Raw genomic sequence first — 18,954 nt, forward strand, 5'->3', positions numbered from 1 at the left:
TATTTCTTTTATTACTTCCAAAAGTGATGAAATAAGGCAGCTATTGTAAAGATTTAGGATATTTAACAAAAGCACATATAATTTATAATTAAGCAATTCAAGTTATACATGTGTACCGTTGTACACACATATATATAATAAATAATATTGTTTCATATGTTATATTAGACCACTATATAACATAATTTAACTTACCCGATTTTCTTTTTAATTGTACTCCTTTTTTCTAAACATCCTGAAAATTACTAATTATTCTCTCAATCGCAATATTGATGGTGTAGAAATTTTTCTATAAAAAAATTAAGTTTGTAAAATAGATAAGTCTAGGGAAGATATAATAATAAATTTTATATCTACTTCTCATTATTGACGAAATGCAATATTTTTCCTACATAAAGTTAAGTGCCTCGAACATAGTCTCCATTGTACGAGATATATTGTAATTGTAATGTACAAGATAAAAAAAAAGCTTTTTGACCGCGCGCGAAAGGAGGAACGCGCAGCCTTTTGCAGGATAAAAATATAGATTTATATAAACTTGTATGTAAAATATTTCATAGATGATAGTTGTTACGGAGTGACAAAAATATTCATGTATGTATATTTTGTATGCGCTTTGTATAAAATAATAAAGTGAGGAGAAGGAAATCAATTGGATATATCAATTATTACTTTGCAGGCTTCTGCAAAACAGTACGGAATACAATTAAAAGGCGAAATCAGAAGCGAGGAAGTGCTCGTTATTATAACGGAGGTGATTTTTATTTCAACAAAAATAACAATTTACATTGAACTGTTTTGATAATAATATTATCGTGTATGCTACATCTGTTTTTACTGTAGGCGTGGTATGCTCTCGCTCGCTATAATTAATTCTCAGTTACTTTGTAATTAGTCGCATTAACAGAGCGTGTTCGTGTGGATAATAATCACGTTCGTAGACAGTGTGTTTTCGCTTCTTTCCCATCGACTTCATCTATCATCTCTTCTCTCACCTTTTTTTCTTCTTTATTCTTTTATTTCTTAGCTTGACGTTCTGCGATCGCGCCGTATGCGTTTTATCATTATTATTATTGTTACTATTATTAGTATTATTATTATGATACAACAATCGGGAGGGAGCTGTGTATATCTCGGCGTTATCGTATCACTATGTACACTTTTTTTTCTTCTTCCACGCATGTCGTACGTAGGGATCGAACGATAGACACACACCGAACAAACTAGTCGATCATTCTTCCTCAACGAGTTACAAATGAGTAGGTACATATACACGCGGCGTTTCGCGCTTTTTAATGTCGTCTAAAACTCTAGTCTAAATGATACTCGTATGGTAGCTGCAGCGATAAAGTTCGCTTCGCCGGTTTCTTCGCTGCGCTTCTTCGAAAACACACCCTTCTCGAGAAAGGGGTGTCATCGGTGTTTTGTCGCTCTCGCGCTTCTCACGTCTATTGTACATCTGTAGTATCGTACCTGAGATTGCTTACTCGCGGCTGATTTCCTTCAGACAATATCAAATGTGATCGAGGACTATCGCTGCGACAACAATGTATAAATCATATATTTTTAAACGACATTTCAGATAATCAAATTAATCATTAACTACTATTTACGATCACGTGATTATAATAGTAATTCTTCGAGACTATTCGTTTCACCAAATGCTCGAAAAAGCGACCATCGTTACACACAGCCAATTTTGTTACGTTTTTTATCTATTTAAATCGCGAAGAAGACTACTCGTTGAGAAGAAACGTGGAAATCGGCCGCGAGTAATCGACCTGTACGAAAGACCCGACACCCTGAAGAGCTCTCTATGTATGTACCAACGAAACGGAATTCCCGTATATCGCTGCATGTCACATATTATATATGTACACGCCGATTTTCTGTTGCTTGACGGAGCAGGGGGTTCAATTTCTTACTAGCTTTTTTTCATGTGTATGTGCTAATTCGCGCTTTTATATGTACACGCAGACCCGTCTGTTACACAAGCGCATGTTCCGAAGCTGCTTCTAAGGCCGAGACGAATCTCGATCGCACGAGTGATCTCGTCCGAGAGCGGCCGCGCGATTCCAGCACTGCAACGAATTTTACTATCTATCATGAAAGCACGAAGTATAACAAAAATAGGAGAAACGGGTCGGTGAGGAAACGTGTGAAAGACATCCCAGATCGTTGCGATATTCTTCGGACGTTTTCTTCTTTCTAGAACGCATCTTTGAAATATTTGTCCTGCTCCCTTGGATGTTCAACATTTTTCAGGCATCTATTGAAACATCCCTTTAAAGATCTCCGATAAATTTTGGCGTGGCCTTTAAAGGGCTGGATTCTCGCACCGCTGTCGGATGAAGTACGCTCAGTCGCCGATCTCTTCGACGAGAGCGATCGTTAAACGCGGGCTTTGTGTCGCTCAGGTACTATACGAGGAGAAACGTGACGCCGAGGACACTCCTCTAAGCGAGAAGTATACGAAGTTCGAGCCACGGCTGTCGCGTTGTCGTGTATCGCAATGTTGTGTGCCTCACGGGCTAACTAGATTAATTCACTTCTCTGCAATTAGTTAGTTCGTTTCTCTGTGTATCGGTGTGTAGTGTGTGTACGCGCGTATCTATTTGTATATATCCATCTCCACTTGTATCCTGGAAGCATTCGACGGCTTTGTCGGGACCACGCTGGTTACTTTGTACAATGAAGAATCCTCGAAGATGCGCGCTTTTGCGATGCGATGCCGTGCACTGTATGAGGACACTATCGGGCGGACAGATTAAATCGAAATTGTTTTCTTCCTATGCGCAGAGCTAAACCGGACGAAGACGACGAAGTATAACACATCCTCCAGGTCTTTTTCAAAAAATTATTAATAATTTAAAAAATATTATTAATAAAAATATTTTATATATTAACAAAAATTTTGAAAAAATTGTAAGATTAATATATTAATATAATACCATTAACGTAACACACAAGTTAAGAAATTTCATGATAATTCCCATCATTTTTATTATAAAAAAAGATGTAGTTCCTGTGTAGCTTATACAACATAATGATAGCAGAGTATACTATAATTATATATTTTGTGCTAAGAAAGTCTGAACAAATGTTTATTGTTTGATAAACTATTTGAATTGAATTATGTGAATAACGTGCCAAAAGCTTTAAAAAATTTCTCTGTAACTTTTAAATACATAGTTAAAAGCATGTAGATGCAGTCGTCTTTGTACAGTAAACCTCTCTAAAGTCTCGACATTTCAGTCGCGCACGAAGATGCAGAATATATTAATCGACGCAGAACACGGCAGAAGCAATGACTCTCGGTGCAGCAATTTCACGCTGGGGAAAAAAAGTAACTCGTGACGAATATCCGAAGAATTTACCGAGTGTCGCAATAATGAAGAAACGGAGGCGCAGACCGCAAAAGAGCACAGTTGAAGCTACAGATCGCCTAGAAATATAAAATCAAGCTGTATAAAAAGTACTTATGTAAATGTACATGTGTACGCGCGCGTGTGTTATGTTACTCTATGCTGCGTGTACTCGATATTAAAGCGTACATTCGCAAACGCATGTTCGTTCGAATAAAAACGGATAAAAATAAATCCATATCCAATCCCGTTTTGCGCAAATAATAATAATACCACCAATCGAATCGTCCGTATATCTGTTGTTTTTTGTTTATTAATAAGAGAACGTAGTTCGGGAGTTTTTTTCCCCTAAAATCAGTTCATGGCTGTCTAAACCCCTAAATACTAACTACGTCGATTTATCGCTAAACCTAAACTCCTTATACAGTAGCATGTACCGATGTAATCTAGCCATATTACTTGCTTCAACTTAGAAATTAATATTATGTACTATATACAACACTTAGCGTTACAATTTTTTTTCTGTTTTCTTCACGAAATTCACTTCACTAAGAAGAGAACGACACCGAAGATCGATTCTTCCTGCCGTAACATTTCGTCGTACGAACTGTCTCACATCACACGTGCCAGAATATGTTGTACGCCTCCTCTGCGAAAGCCTCGACACATCTGCTATTCTCTCTCTCTCTTTCTGCTCTCAGACTACAGGCTACGCTTTGCACTGGTATATAACATAGTTGAACCTATTAATCCCAGATACATCACAGACTCATTCCAAATAAAAACACGCGCGCCTCATCAGCGTTATAGATTATTACCACTTAACGATTATATTATCATTCTCCATTATGTACAAAAGAAAAGCGTCTGCATTGTGTGAACATTGGGATATACATATACAGCCCTAGACGTTCCACAGATCGAATGTTTGCGTGAACGCATTAGTGGTTTTCTTGCGGACTGACCAAGCCCAAGTCGACATAAAAAATAATGATTCATCTCGATCGAACGACTAAAGCCTCGCGCACAGTATATATTAGCACATATGCGTAACAGAACGGATATATCGAGTGTCGATCGATCTCTCCTTCTTAGCGAAACGAAACGCTAAATGTACACATACGCGTCTGCGAGTATCGAAAAACTTAAAAAGTGGAAAACATGTATATAAAGCGAGAGAGTACACGTTAATCAATTCAATATTAAATTACAGCTCCTATCTCGATATCAGCTTCATCCTTGAACCTATCATCGCGTTCGTAAATTTTCCGCAAAACTAAAATCCGACTATGTATAATTCGCGCGATTTAAAAAAAGGGTCCATTCAACACGGCGGTGAAATGTCGGTTCCGTTCACGTTATCACGCAAATATTTATATATTTATACATGTAACTCTTTAGAGTATCCATATCAGCATTATATAAATTATACGTCGAAAATAACTAATTAAAACTATATTCATCGCTATTATGTGTTTAACAGAACGCTGGCATAACATCACGAAAAGGCAAATAAAAGAAGTATTTCTTTCGTAAATATTCTCAACCTTTTTTGCGTAACGCGGGAATGATCTTTGACTAAAAATATAATGAAATTACAAAGTTGGTAAAACAATATGGGGGGGGGGGGGCTTGATTTAAAACATCATACTTCCAATCTCCGCTCGTTTAGCAGAGAGCTCGCGCTCTCATATTATTATATGTATATAAATTTATATATATATATACGTATACACATATATATACATACGTACATACATACATATATGTGTGTATGTATAAAAAGAAGTCTCTTAAATTAGATTAGGATTTGGCGACCGATAAGAACGCAATGTGGCTTCTTAATGCCCTCAAGCGTTGGTAAATCGTCCAATATACTTAATCGTCGTCCTACTGATGACCACACTCGGCGATATCCGTGAATGATATCGCGTCGTGAAATATCCTGTGAAACGTGTCACTCTATACTTCTCCGTATTTCTTGCATCCGTGCATCGTCGCGTTAAGAGGTAGCGATAGTCGTACAAACGGCTAAGACTATCAATCTTCATCCGAAAGCGGCTCGTATTGCGCGGATAGCAACGGCGCCGGCTCGACTTGCATCTGTTCGGACTTGCCGACGGAGACGGACGTGGCAGCGGCGGGTGGCGGGGCCGGTGGTGGGCCCGTGTGCACGCCTAAGGCGCTGAACGGATAGAAAGTGGTGGCTGCTGGCGCGGGCGGCGGCGGCTGCTGCTCACGGGCCGCATTCGGCCCAGTGTCGTCGACCATCATCTCCCCGCCACCACCGCTACCCGATGGACTCCTTTCCACGTTCCCCGCGACCGTCACCTTCTCATCCTTCTCGGTGGCGACGATGGAATTACCGCCCCCGTTTCTGTCAGACGAGCTCGCACCGCCGCCTCCAACGGTTTTATCATCCTCCGTGCGCATCACTTCGACAATCTTGTTCTTCACGTAATCCAACGGGGATATCTGATGAGGCTTATTGGAGGGAGTTCCGGAAGTAGATGTGGCAGTGCTCGATTCATAGTAGCGACGTCCGTAATGGTTCGTAGTTGCCTCCGGCGGCGATACCGGCTCGACTGAATGAAACTGTTGTTGCTTTCCCGATGACTGATGCTGCTGCGTCTGTTGTTGCTGCGCGACGCGTATAATCTGACGCTCGTCCCCACTCTTCACCGAATCTGGCTCGTTTCCGCTGACCTTCCGTCTCTTCCACTGATCTTCGGAAATTTGGTATCTATCGTTCCAAAGAAAAAAAAGGACGAAAGGAGAAGTTAATTGTAAGATACAATTCGCAATGAATAATCTTGACTGTTTAATTGAAATTTCTGATGCGAGGAAAACATTTGTTATTTACCCGGTGTAAGATCTGTACGACGAGTGAGGCGGACCATAATCTTTCGATACAATGTGATCAACATGTTCGCCGAGAGTAATCGCTTTACTACTGCCACTTCCGTTGCCGCTTGCAACGCTACCGCTACCACCTCCTTCACCAGCAGGGCTGTGAGCTATGCCATTAGATTCCTGCGGAGGTTCGCGATGAAATCCCTGTAAAACGGATTTAACTTAGAGAAACAAAATCTGACTGTGACACGTAAAAATTCACTTAAATACCGAGAATAAAGCGCGAATGGTAGGAAAAAAGGAAACTGTACATTTCCTACCTGGAAGAGACGATCACCAGCACGCGTGGGCTGGTTGACTGACGATCCGCTTCCGCTGGCATTTTCCACACTTTGATTTATCTGATGAGTTATGATAGCGTCTATTAAACTAGCAGCTGTAAGAGTAGACGACGAGTCGTTCTGTTGTTGACTGGAGGATTGGCTCTGTCTCGACGATTGCTGTTGCTGCTGAGACTGTTGCGACTGTTGTAGCCGAGAAGGTGTGAAGCTACTGCTCAATAATCTCGAGGAATCTCTGTCCAATTGCTGCTGCTGCTGATCTCTGTACATTTGCGCGATGTGTCTTCTCTCGGCCTCTATGCGATGTTGTTGTTGGATGTGTTGCTGAATTTGCTGATGCTGCTGCTGCTGCTGATGTAGATGCGCTAAATCTCGCTCGCGCTGTACCGCCAAACGATGCTCGTGCTGGATCTCCTTTTCTCGTTGCTGCTGAATCGCGAGTCGCTGTTCTTGTTGCTGCATCTCCTTCTCGCGCTGCTGTTGCACGGCTATGCGATGCTCTTGGTGTTCCTTCTCGCGTTGCGCGGCAGCCGCCACCATTTGATGATGGATTTCCTTCTCCCTCTGCTGATGGACGGTGAGCCGATGCTCGTGCTGGATCTCCTTCTCCCGAGCCTGCTGCACGGAAAAGCGAGTATGTTCGACATGTTGAATATCCTTCTCTCGCTGTGCCATACGGTGCTCCTGCTGCTGGATCTCCTTCTCACGTTGTACAGCCAGACGATGCTCCAACTGATGCAGCTCCTTCTCGCGTTGCAAACGGTGCTCCTCCTTTTCCCGCAAGTGCACAAGATCACGTTCACGTTCTCTGTCACGCTGTTGGTGCGCCGCCACGACCGCCAATCTCTCCTGCATAGCCATACGCTCTTGCAATCGCATCTCCTGTTCGCGAAAAGCTCGATTGTTGTCATAACGATCAGCGAGCAACCGATCCGCCATAGTCTTGCCGAGACCTTCATGACCGCCGCTGCTAGATGCAGCTGGATGGCCATGGGGATGCGGCACAGGAAGACTTGGTTGTTGCACCGCTACGTCCACTAAACTGGAGAAAGCCTCCAAGCCTGGTGGCGGTGGCGGATAATGTATCTGCTTTTGCGGATTGTGCCTTTGGATGACGCCCTGGCGTGGCTGTGTGTGAGTCTGTGGCGGCGGTGGTGGCGTACTAGCGTAGTACAGGGTCGATGGTGGCGGCGGTGGCGGTTCGCTCTTACCCGCTGTCTCGCCAGCAGCAGCTGCACCACCTCCGCCACTACGAGCACGCGCGTGCATTTGCTGACTAGTAATGTAGTCGTTCATTATGATCTGCCGATTGGACAACTGTTGTTCCATCGTGTAACTAGGTGCTGATCGGGCGGCAGCAGAGTAAGAATTATATTGACCGCCACCACCGTGACTGACAGCTACCGCCGGCGAAGCCGCTTGACTCGCCGGGCCTTGGCCGGGCGGTACGTTACCACCACCCGTAACGGGCGAGTGTCGAATACGATGATAATCGTATATCGGTGCGCCCCGTTTGTCTACCGCGAATGGATGTACCGGAGTACCCTGAGTAATGGAGCCACCCGTCTCCTTCGGCGGTCCTTGACCGGCAGAAGTGGCGTTGACAGCGACGCCACCGCGATCGCCAACGTTCGCAGCCGCGCCGCTCACCGCCGCGTTACCGGGAGGTGTCATCTGTCGCAGCAGACCCTCGTATCGCGCCGTCGATACCGGCGTGCCGTGCGTGATGGAGCCCGTTTTGTGGCCGGGTGTTCCCATTCCACTAACCTTCGACGACAACTTGGGATGCGACGGCGGTACAGCGACCTTGTTCATTTTCGGTGTGATAGGCGCCTGAGGTCGTGGCGACGAAGCATAGATGAGCGGACTCTTCGCGCCGCGCCCTTGCTCGGGATGAGGAGCGTGAGGGTGATAGTATGCGCCTGGCGGCGGCTCCGGTCGGTAGAGCGCCACTGTCGGCGGTTTATGAAGCGGCTGAAGCGAATGATTGTACTCTTGCTGCCGCGGTTTCTTCAGACTCAGGTCGAGCGTACCCTCGGTCTCACGAAGAGCTTGCTGCACCTGCATCACTACCAAGCCCTCTTTAGGAAGCATGTCCGATGAGGCTTGATTGCTCGATGCGGCAGGCGGACACGGAGTAATGGTGGCTTGCATTTGACCTAAAAAGAGAGAGGATAGATGTGATTTTATATCTAGAATAAATTTTAGAAATTGTAGAACGTTTTTTCTGAATATAATGGTAGTCAAAATTCACCATTGATAAGCTTACCAATTTGTTGAGGACTAGGAGCAGACCGATGACCATGATGAGGTCCTGACACAACCGACAGCGTTGCAAGATTTGAATCTCTGCTGGACAATGCAGTGTTTGCCATATTCGAGGATGATTTGTAACCTCGAACGTACGTTATGTCGTTACGGTGATCCGTCTTTAGGATACTGGATATCGTCGGCGTTCCAGAACTATTCGGAGCAGACGAACCGCTGTTATCAGCTGGACTGTTCGGATTGCGCTTTAACTGCATCTCAATAACGCCAAGCATAAGATCCTTGACAGTAATCGGATTGGAATTGCTCGTCGTCGAGGGCGGCGAATGTACGACTGGTGGTGGTTGTTGTTGTTGTTGTTGATGCTGATTCTGTTGCTGCAATGTTGATACATTGCTATTGGCAGTTGTCAGTGTCACCACAACACTCCCATTATCCAAGTCTGCACCTCCCTGACCTTCGTCCGCCGTCTCCTGAAACAATTAGCGCACCTCTATCAGACGGCTCTATCGCGCGAAGATATTACTTCATATTCCGTCGCTTGTTAATTCTAAAATACCAATCACAATTTACAAGCAGTAATAAAAGCACAAATTGAGGGAACTGCGTGATGTCGCAATGACAAAAAGCGTTTTTTGTCTAACTCGGAAGAAAATTTAGGAACTTTGTCTCACCGTGGCAGAACTGTCGTAATCCTCCCTGGCGCCAGACGCTACCGTTACAGTTCCGCTGTTGGAAGACTGTTGTGACGATCCAATACTAACTGGAGGAACCAATGATACCACAGCTATGTCAGTAAGTTTTTCACCGAGTTTCTGCTCGGTAGATCGTTGGAAAGACATAGGTAATGACGATGATGTCGCCGTAGAACCACTCGGCACAACTACTGAATTACCTGTCATGGTTGTTGCAGGACTTCCTGCGCTCGCAGTATCGCTCGAATCATGGACCTGGGAAAATAGAGAAAAGCGGCGAAAAACAATAAGAATTTCTATTTTATTTGCGTCAAAATCTATCAAAATATTTTATTTAAAAAGTGCAACTGAATTAACTTTTATAACGATTTCCGGAAGAAAACTTACAGCTAGCTCGTCGCAACTGCTGGTACTACTACCGCTCTCTTCTTCATCAGTTAGACAAGGTCTGCGCTCTTCACCCAGTGATGCGTAATACTCGGCCACTACTTGATCAAGACTCAATTTCTTGCGATAGGCAAAGTAATAGTTCTTGCATTGATGATTCGTTTTTCCTGGTACCTGTTCAGCGACTTTCGGCCAATTGGTACCGTGTTCTCGAAGCGCTCTGCGTAGCTGCTCAAGCTCTTCATCCGTCCACTGTCTTGACAGTGCATCCGCTCCGTCTTCGGATATCTCGGTACCGCCGGCAAGGTGCGGTGCCAAACGTCGTGATATACGACTGAAGCAGGCCGAACAGCACTTCATCGCGCTGTTTGGTATCTCTGAACAGAAAACAAGGTTTATTTAGCTATATATATAAACAAACAGATTAGAAACTACCTAAAATATGATATAATGTAAGAATTTTGCAGAAAACCGCGCGCCTGAAAAGTTATAAAATAAAAGTTGAATAAAGTACTCACGGAATTCTTGAGCGATAGGTTCTCGAATTTCCGGTGGCAGATCGAGCCATTTCGAGGGTAATGCTCTGAGTCGCTTCACTCTGTTCTTCGAGCTATTTAAATTCGGGCAGCCAGGTAACGGACAGGTGGTGTAACGTCCTCGGACGGCCTTGCATCTGCAGGTGTTGCAGACCCGCGCACCGGGTGGCACTTGATCCTCCCGCAGGCCATATTGCGACGCCTGGCTGCGCGGTAACGCGCGACTATGCGTGCTTCCCTCGACGACACTTTGGCACACCGTACAAGCGTGAGGTCCTATCTGTTTGCCGCTCTCTGAAACAAGGTAATAAAAGATTTTTAAGTGACAAGAATAAAAGTAATAATGAAAACTATTGGGTTGGCCAAAAAAAGTAATTGCGTTTTTTTTATATAAATAAAAGGCGAATTTTTCATGGGAAACAAAAACTTTATTAAACAATATATTGTTCATTTTGTTTGATTATCTTTTGCCATTTTTCAGGCAACTTCATGATTCCGCGCTCAAAAAAGTTCTTATCTTATTCAGCAAAAAACAATTACAAGAACGATTTGATATCCTCATCAGTAGTAAAGGTTTTACCATTCAAGGCGTTTTGCAAAGAACGAAACAAATGGTAATCTGATGGTGCCAGGTCTGGCGAACATGGTGGATGTGGTAACATCATGGTAACACATCCCATCCAAGCTGCAACAATTTTTCACGAGTGACCAAACTTGTACGTGGTCTAGCGTTATCATGGTGAAACACAACACCTTTGCGATTCACCAATTCTCGACGTTTCTGTTTGATGGCAATCCAGTTGACGACAGTATACGTCTGAATTAATGGTTTGATTCCTTGCAAGCAGCTCGAAATACACAATACCTTTAAAGTCCCACCAGACTGACAGCATAATCTTTCTTTGGTGAATATCTGCTTTTCAAGTGCTTTCAGCAGGTTCATCACGCTTGCTCCACCATCTTTTTCGTTTGACGTTGTTGTAGACGATCGATTTTTCGTCGCCTGTTATCATCCGTTTCAAAAATGGATCATTTTCCTCACGTTTCAAAAGATAATCGCAGATGTCAATACGCTTAGTGAGATGAATTTCTTTGAGCTCATGTGGTACCCAAATATCGAGCTTACTAATGTATCCAAGTCGTTTTAAATGGTTTTCAACACTCGATTTCGATACGTTAAGATTCTCAGCAATCTCTCGTGTCGTTAAACGCCGATTCGAATCGATCAGTGCCTTTATTTTGTCATCATCAATTTCGATTGGCCTTCCTGAGCGTGGTGCATCTTTCACATTAAAATCTCCAGATCGAAATTTAGTAAACCAATTTTGACACTGCCGCAGTTTAAAGCATCTTCGCCATATACATCAGATAACTTTGTATGAGCTTGCACAGCGTTTTTCCCTTTTCGGAAGTAATAAAACAAAATATGACGAAAATGTTCTTTTTGATTTTCCATTTTGAAATGGACGGCAAAGAAACAATTGTTAACGAAATCGTGTACTTTCTTTTTGTAAAACAAGCTTGAACTGTGAGTTGTTAACCTACATAATGAATTTGCGGTTTAGAATGAAGTTAACTAACATTTCAAGACATGTATGTCCATCTATCGGAAAAAAACGCAATTACTTTTTGGCCAACCCAATACATGGTAATAATAACGTTTTCGACTCTCCAATAAAAGAATCATTCCTAGCTGACTGGATGATGAGATTGACTTTCCTTAACGTGCCCTAAAGTATCAGGGCAGTTTGAAGTAATAAAATCATTGAAACAAATGCCCTGAGATAGTTTGATTGTTGAGCATAATATCCAGAAACATTCGGAAGGGTACACTAATAGGCCGCGCAGGGGCCGCGATAAGAATCAAATAAAATGTAAAAGCACAGGACACGCGCAGGGCAGCAAGCGATACGCAGGTGCATGTGCAATGTGCCACCCGCCGCCGGGTGTTGGAGATCCTATCGCGGAGTAATTGCAATATGACGAACACTGTCGCTAAAACGTCAAAGGGGCTATTGAAACGATTCGGCAACGTAACGTGTCTGCGACCCGCCGTGAAATATAGATGCACGCGTCGCGCGTGTGATCTCGTGCATCCGACGAGTACGAGTGCATGTAGATTGAAAAGTTTCCGCCTGACTAAGGAAAAACACTTTTTTCAGCTAAATGAAATTTATTTCTCAACAAAGTCTCCTTTCAACATACTCAATGTACTTGATCTTTCTAGACTTGTCATTCCCTCCGTATAATAACTTTTGTCTAGACCCGAGAAACAGTCGTTAACGGCTTCAGCATCCGACGAAAATGTTTTCCCAGATAGCCATTCTTTTAAATTTGGAAACAGGAAAAATCGCGGGGCCAAATCTGGAGGGTACGGTGGATGTGGAATTAATTCGTGCTTCAGTTTTACAATTTCGCCATCGCAACTGCTGATTTGTGGGCCGGCACATTGGCACCCAACGCGCGCTCGGTTTTCTCATACCTAATACCTTATGTACAATGCTGTGCACCCGTCTGTATAAGATACCAGTAGCCAACGCTATGTCTCTTAAAGATACTCGATGATCGTCTATCACAATTTCGTGATCACAATCGATCATTTCACCCGTTGCTTTTGGTTGTCCAGAGTATATCGCGTTAAAAATACTCGTTCTGCCATGCTTGAACTGATTAGCCCAGTAGTACACGGTCGAATATGAAGGAGCAGCATTTCCATACACTGCATTTAATTCAGCTGTAATTTCTAAAACGGTTTTCCCTTTTAAATGAAGGAATTTTATCACGGCGCGATACTCCAATGGCCCCATTGTTGACTGGCTTTGAAAGGCTGTCAGAAACAAATAAGTCGCTAGAATAATAACATCGAACTTAGCTCTTTGTGTTTCTTCCACTGCCATCTATTGGACAAGCATTGAAATTTGACTGAAATCTTGCGCGTTCTTGTTAGGTCGGAAATTTTTCAATCTGCTCTCGTAGCATATAACGAAACGCGATGTGTAATGAACGATCGTACGCTGCTCCGAGTCGCCAAATGAAATTTCGAGAAAATTCAGGAAGCGATCGACATTAGAGCGACGGATCAGTAATTTTCTTCCTGTTCTTTAAGCGGACATTTTTGCCTTTTAATATCGGATCTTCGAGTCTGTTTATTAATCTCGGAAGAAAGGGAGTGCCTGTCGCACATTAATGGTGCGTTTTGCATGGATGGAAAACATTCTCGCAAAAATCACTGGCACGACAAAATCAACCAATGAACAAACGGAGCTTCCGCCGGCTATTTAGAGAATGTACTCGCGTTTATCCGCTATGAAATTAAGTAAATATAGTTAATCACGAGCCGCGGAAGGAACTCGAGTGAAAACGCGAACGACGCAGCGGGCGAAGAAGGGCGCGCGGAGGGAGTTGGCGCGCGGAAACGGACCGAGAGACAGTATAATTACTCGGGACTCGGCTAATTAAGGACGCCCAATTAAAAAGTTCTGCCGCTCGTTCTTAGTCTCGCGCAAACGCCGGCATCGCTCGCTCGCTCGCTCCCGAGTAAGACCGCTTTGATAGTTCTGTCCCTCCCTGCGCGAAACTGCGTAAATTTACCCGGGCCGACAATTATCGCGAGATGTGAAATCGCGCATCTAATAATTGCAGCTGCATCTCGCTGCCATGAGGATTCGAACGTGACATTCTTAAGATCAACTGGAAATCAGTTGTTCCACGGGAAAACGTAATTACAAAAAAACGCACAAGTTTCCAAAGACATCTGAAAATTGAAAATCAAACGAACGACAAGACGAAAAGATAACAGCGTTTAGCGTTTTTTCGTTATTCCCTCCCTCTGCTGTTACTCTTTCGCGGGGGTGTGTGTCGTCGTGACGATTCCAGGATTAATCCAATTCAGCGAAAATTCAGATGAAAATCGGAATTAAACGATAGCCGCTTGATGCTTCGCAATTATTTAGCATCTGGTACTCTTGGGCGCGCTTCCTCCCTCTCCCTCTCTCTCTCACCCTCCCGTGCATCGCGATAAATCGGATGGACCTCGAACGCTGCCGCGCCTACCCTCCGGTGACCTGTCACACGAGCTACGTCCTGCGTGTCTTTCCGATTGTACGCAGGATTATTGTTGACACGGAATTGCCAATGACACCGCGGCTCGCGTGTGCAACAATCGTTGGGACCAAACGGGGTGTGAGCGAGCACGAATATCTACGAGTACCGATTGGGAAGAGTTGCCGCGAGCGGAGAGGGTGGCCGCGTACACGCCGTGTGAGGATATCCACGACACTGATTGGCAGGTATTCCCGAGAGCGAGAGAAAATCGCTCTCGTAATTCACGCACCCCTGCCCTCCGATCGACAGGCCAATCCCGACCAAGTATGATAGCCGTGGAAATTTTTGCTCGTCCCTCCAAGTATCGCTACTTCGCTGATCATTCGGAAATAAATGCCGCGTGTAATGTAAATTTCATGCCATTATAAAATATGCGAATTTGAAGTATGCAGAAGCTTCATATTGCGTCTGTGGCGGAGATACAAGTATTCAAACCAAACATTCCATTTAATTATTGGAATATTCGAATATCTTTGTAAACCACTGAAAACTTATTTCCGCGTCAAACAAATGTTACACTTTCTATCATCACACATATTTTCCTTCCAGTCCCTTTTCCTCCCGATTCCTACAGCGGTTTCAACAAAATTTTCAAGACTATTGCGCATCGCGAAAGCAGACAATTGTTCGTTTTCATAGAAGATACGTCACTTGTATAGTTATTTCTGATCAGTGACCTCGTCGAGAGACGTTTCAGCAAGATTTCCCTCGCAACGTTCGAAGTCGTTCCACCAAGAGCCTGGAGAGTAACCACCTGCGACCCATGCACAAAGTGAATACAATATATCCGCGGAATAACGCGATAACACGTGTCACGTGGAATAATTCGTAAAGCTCGTTCCCCGTATACTCAAAGTAATACGGTACTCGTGGGGGCGACCCCAGGAGAGAGGTACAGACCGGCAGGTAAAGGAGAGATAAAACTGGATGAAGCGTCGCGATGAATAATTTATACGGGAGTCCATTCAATAGAACCCACGCGTAGTTACGCGATATTACAGTCGGCTGGTGTTACGCGGAAATGAGTTAGCTCACCATCGACAACGGCAGTTTCGAGTAAATTAAGTTTGAAATGCAGAGTCCCATGTTTGCACACTCCACGAATATAATTGGCTTTCTGAACCCTTAAAAATTCTTTCAACTTAGCATCATTGAAGACTTAAGCTGGTGAAACTTGGAAAAATCGAGGTGCTCATATTAAGAGAAATTTCAAGCTTTCGAGAATATTTTCCGACTAGCTGAGCAATGACGATGACTTGAAACATCAGCAAAGGTAGAGGACCTTTTAGAAAGCAAGTCTGATCATCCCAATTGTCCAATTGGTCAACTGTTGATCACTCCTATCGCCTTTGTTTACAAGACCACAGCAAACTCTTGCCTTCACACAGAAATGTTTCGTGTAGGAAAGTCGTGGGAATATTTTGCTTCCAATCGTGCGCGAGACATGACTGGCATTTCCTGCTCTCCTTCCATTCGTTCATGAAACATTCGCAAAACAAAAGCCACCAAGTGAAGTCCTGTTCAAACGGTAAACCCAATGAAAAAAAGATGCAGCCACGAGAGCAGGAGACATTATCTTTGTGCTAATTAACTAGGTTGGAGAAGAAAGGGTGATTTGAATATTTTATGAAGGCCATGATCCACCATTCTATCATCGTCTGTGATTCCTTCCTTTCTTTATGGCAAGACATTGTTGGGAGAAGCGATATAGCCATACAGCTTTCCCGTCATGATCGATTCTTTGATGAATTTCAAGCTTCCTGCTTCTGAAGCATTCCTTAGGTTCTCGAGGTTACAGTAAACATTTGCAACATCACAATTAATATCCAATCATCCTAAGCGTACGAATTCATCAAGTCATATGACTAATCCGTCCATTTACGAACTGATTTTCCTCTTTTGAGAAGAGAATCCCTGCATTTGATCGTTCTCTATGCGATCCGGGTTTAGGAAGCGCGTCGATTGACTCGATTTGTTCAGAGGAAAAAGCAGAGAAGTCTAAAGCAAACGCTCGGGAGACCAAAAAGGGAGGCGCGCCTGCGGCGGGCGGGCGAGCGGACGGACGCCGCGGATTCGCTCTGGGCTGACATTTTTGTATTTACGTATTTATGAGATTTACGCTCTTCTCTCTTCTGCACCAGCTCCAGCGAGAATGATTAAAAACAAACACGCGCTGCGCACGATTCTTCGCGATCTCCCGCCGCCTGTAACATTTCGAACAAAACGAACGGGCGGGGTTGTGCGTATAAAGTAATATGTGCCATAAATTCGGCATTATCGGAAGGAACGCGTTCCCATTGCTATTTGAAGATATAGGTCAATATAGGTAACAGAATAAAAGAAAGAGACTTTCTACTCAAAGTAACAAAAGCTTATCTCATCAGCAGGCGATTTTTCTTATCATTTTTTATAAATATCAATATCTTCCTCAAAGTGCTGATCATTTAAAAAAATACCTTTTATTCAATCTACCAAATCTATAAGTTCCTATTTCAACAGAACGTCAAGTAATGTAACAAGGATCAATTTTCTATTGAAAATACACTGGGACGTTCACAAAAGTATCGAATTCGAGAAGTCAAAGCGGTTTAAATACTCAATTACCGATGATTCTATACGATACGAGGAATATTATCGATTAAAAAAACGTGTAAATAAATATCCTTGTGCGATGTAATAGTCCTCCCTCCTTTGATGAGCCACCTGCGCGATTATCGTTAGGAGAGAATGAGCCGTGTAAATATGGGATCGCTTGTAGCGTTTGGGTGGCGCTTAAGCCGTGCCGCTGGATCATGGTCTACTTGTGTAAATAACATCTGTCAATCGCTACGGGAACGAGGGGTGGGTGGTAAGGGAGACCCATGAGCCGATGACGAAACTGTTGGCTCTCTCCCTCAAAAGCACGACCCTCTAAAACGTCTCGTTGGCTGATTGAATTATAGTAATTAAACCTAACTTGATGTCGTCAGAACAATGTGCACGATTTCTTTCGATTTTCAACAAATACTTCTCGAATCGCTGATTTATCGTCTACCAATCCTTCTTTTCTATTAGGGGTGTGATTTAGTTTTGAGGGTTTTTTTGCTCAAAAACGCGTGTATTTAAATACGATAATGAATGAATACCTTAATCCAAATATTTTCCTTCGTTTTCTATTACTTTTTCCCATCTTTCTGGCAAGAGATGGATTCCACCACGATAAAATCACTCTTCTTTTCAGTTGATCCATTCGTCGACGAATTTTCGCACTTCTTCCAAATTATCAAAGTGTGTATCCTCTAAAGCGTGTTGCATCCACCGGAACAAATAATAATCGCATGGAGCAATGTCCGGAGAGTACGCGGGGTGCGGTAAGACTTCCCATTCGAGCTCTAATGGTGTTTCTTTCACTGATAACGCAACGTGAGGTCGAGCCTTGTCACGAAGAAGAATCACTTTCCGTCGTTCACTCGCAATTGGTGGTCGTTTTTGGTCCAATGCTTGCTTCAACTTGTACAATTGGTGTCGATAACGATCAGCCGTGACAGTCTCGTGCGGATTTAACAGCTCATAGTATACTATCCCACCAAATACAGAGCATTACTTTTGAACCGTCAATATTGCGTCTCGGAGTGGATGTTGATGGTTCGCCTGGATCCACCCATGATTTTCTGCGTTTCGGATTATCAAAATAGATCCACTTTTCATCCCCAGTAACAATCCGAGACAAAAGACTCTTCTTTTTTGCCTGGCGATCAACGAAATGGTTCGCAATGGCACTTTCCGATAATTCATGTCGAACCAATTTCCCTTCTTTCTGAATTTTTCCCATTTCAGGTAAATGTTTCGTAACTGTTGTACGATCAACATTTAATGCTCTGGCAAGTTCTGAAGTGGATCGTGTTGGATTTTCGTGCAATAATGCTTGGAAATCTGCATTTTCAAGCTTTCTTGGTTGTCCCGAGCGTTCTTTGTCCTTCACATCAGTATCACCACTTTTAAAGCGTCTAAACCAATATTCACACGTCTTAATTGATGGGGCAGAATCACCATAAGTTTTCACAAGAATTCTATAACCGTCAGCCGCAGTTTTCTCTTGATTAAAAAACAAAAGCAACGCATGTCGAAAATGCTTTTCGGAAGTTGCATTTTTACGATGATATTAGGGGTGTGATTTAGTTTTGAGGGTTTTTTTGCTCAAAAACGCGTGTATTTAAATACGATAATGAATGAATACCTTAATCCAAATATTTTCCTTCGTTTTCTATTACTTTTTCCCATCTTTCTGGCAAGAGATGGATTCCACCACGATAAAATCACTCTTCTTTTCAGTTGATCCATTCGTCGACGAATTTTCGCACTTCTTCCAAATTATCAAAGTGTGTATCCTCTAAAGCGTGTTGCATCCACCGGAACAAATAATAAT

The 18,954-nt window shown here is 43.3% G+C and overlaps 1 protein-coding gene across 8 annotated transcripts in view; it reads right to left on the minus strand.

The window, feature by feature from the left end:
• Window positions 1–734: 734 nt before the first annotated feature.
• The window catches only part of LOC105284432, a 94,626-nt gene continuing 76,406 nt past the window's right edge, over window positions 735–18,954 (minus strand). For 7 of the 8 annotated variants that reach the window (XM_020033304.2, XM_020033303.2, XM_020033302.2 and 4 more), the window contains 7 exons: window positions 10,428–10,739; window positions 9,910–10,286; window positions 9,502–9,777; window positions 8,829–9,300; window positions 6,539–8,718; window positions 6,229–6,422; window positions 735–6,108 (listed from right to left, as the gene is read on the minus strand). In XM_020033304.2, the coding sequence (XP_019888863.1) occupies window positions 5,406–6,108; window positions 6,229–6,422; window positions 6,539–8,718; window positions 8,829–9,300; window positions 9,502–9,777; window positions 9,910–10,286; window positions 10,428–10,739 (4,514 nt within the window). In that variant the 3' untranslated portion in view covers window positions 735–5,405. The remainder of the gene's footprint in view (window positions 6,109–6,228; window positions 6,423–6,538; window positions 8,719–8,828; window positions 9,301–9,501; window positions 9,778–9,909; window positions 10,287–10,427; window positions 10,740–18,954) is intronic. The other variant, XM_026975088.1, reaches the window with a different exon arrangement.

Source organism: Ooceraea biroi, chromosome 14 (assembly GCF_003672135.1).
Source record: "Ooceraea biroi isolate clonal line C1 chromosome 14, Obir_v5.4, whole genome shotgun sequence".
NCBI lineage: Eukaryota > Metazoa > Arthropoda > Insecta > Hymenoptera > Formicidae > Ooceraea > Ooceraea biroi.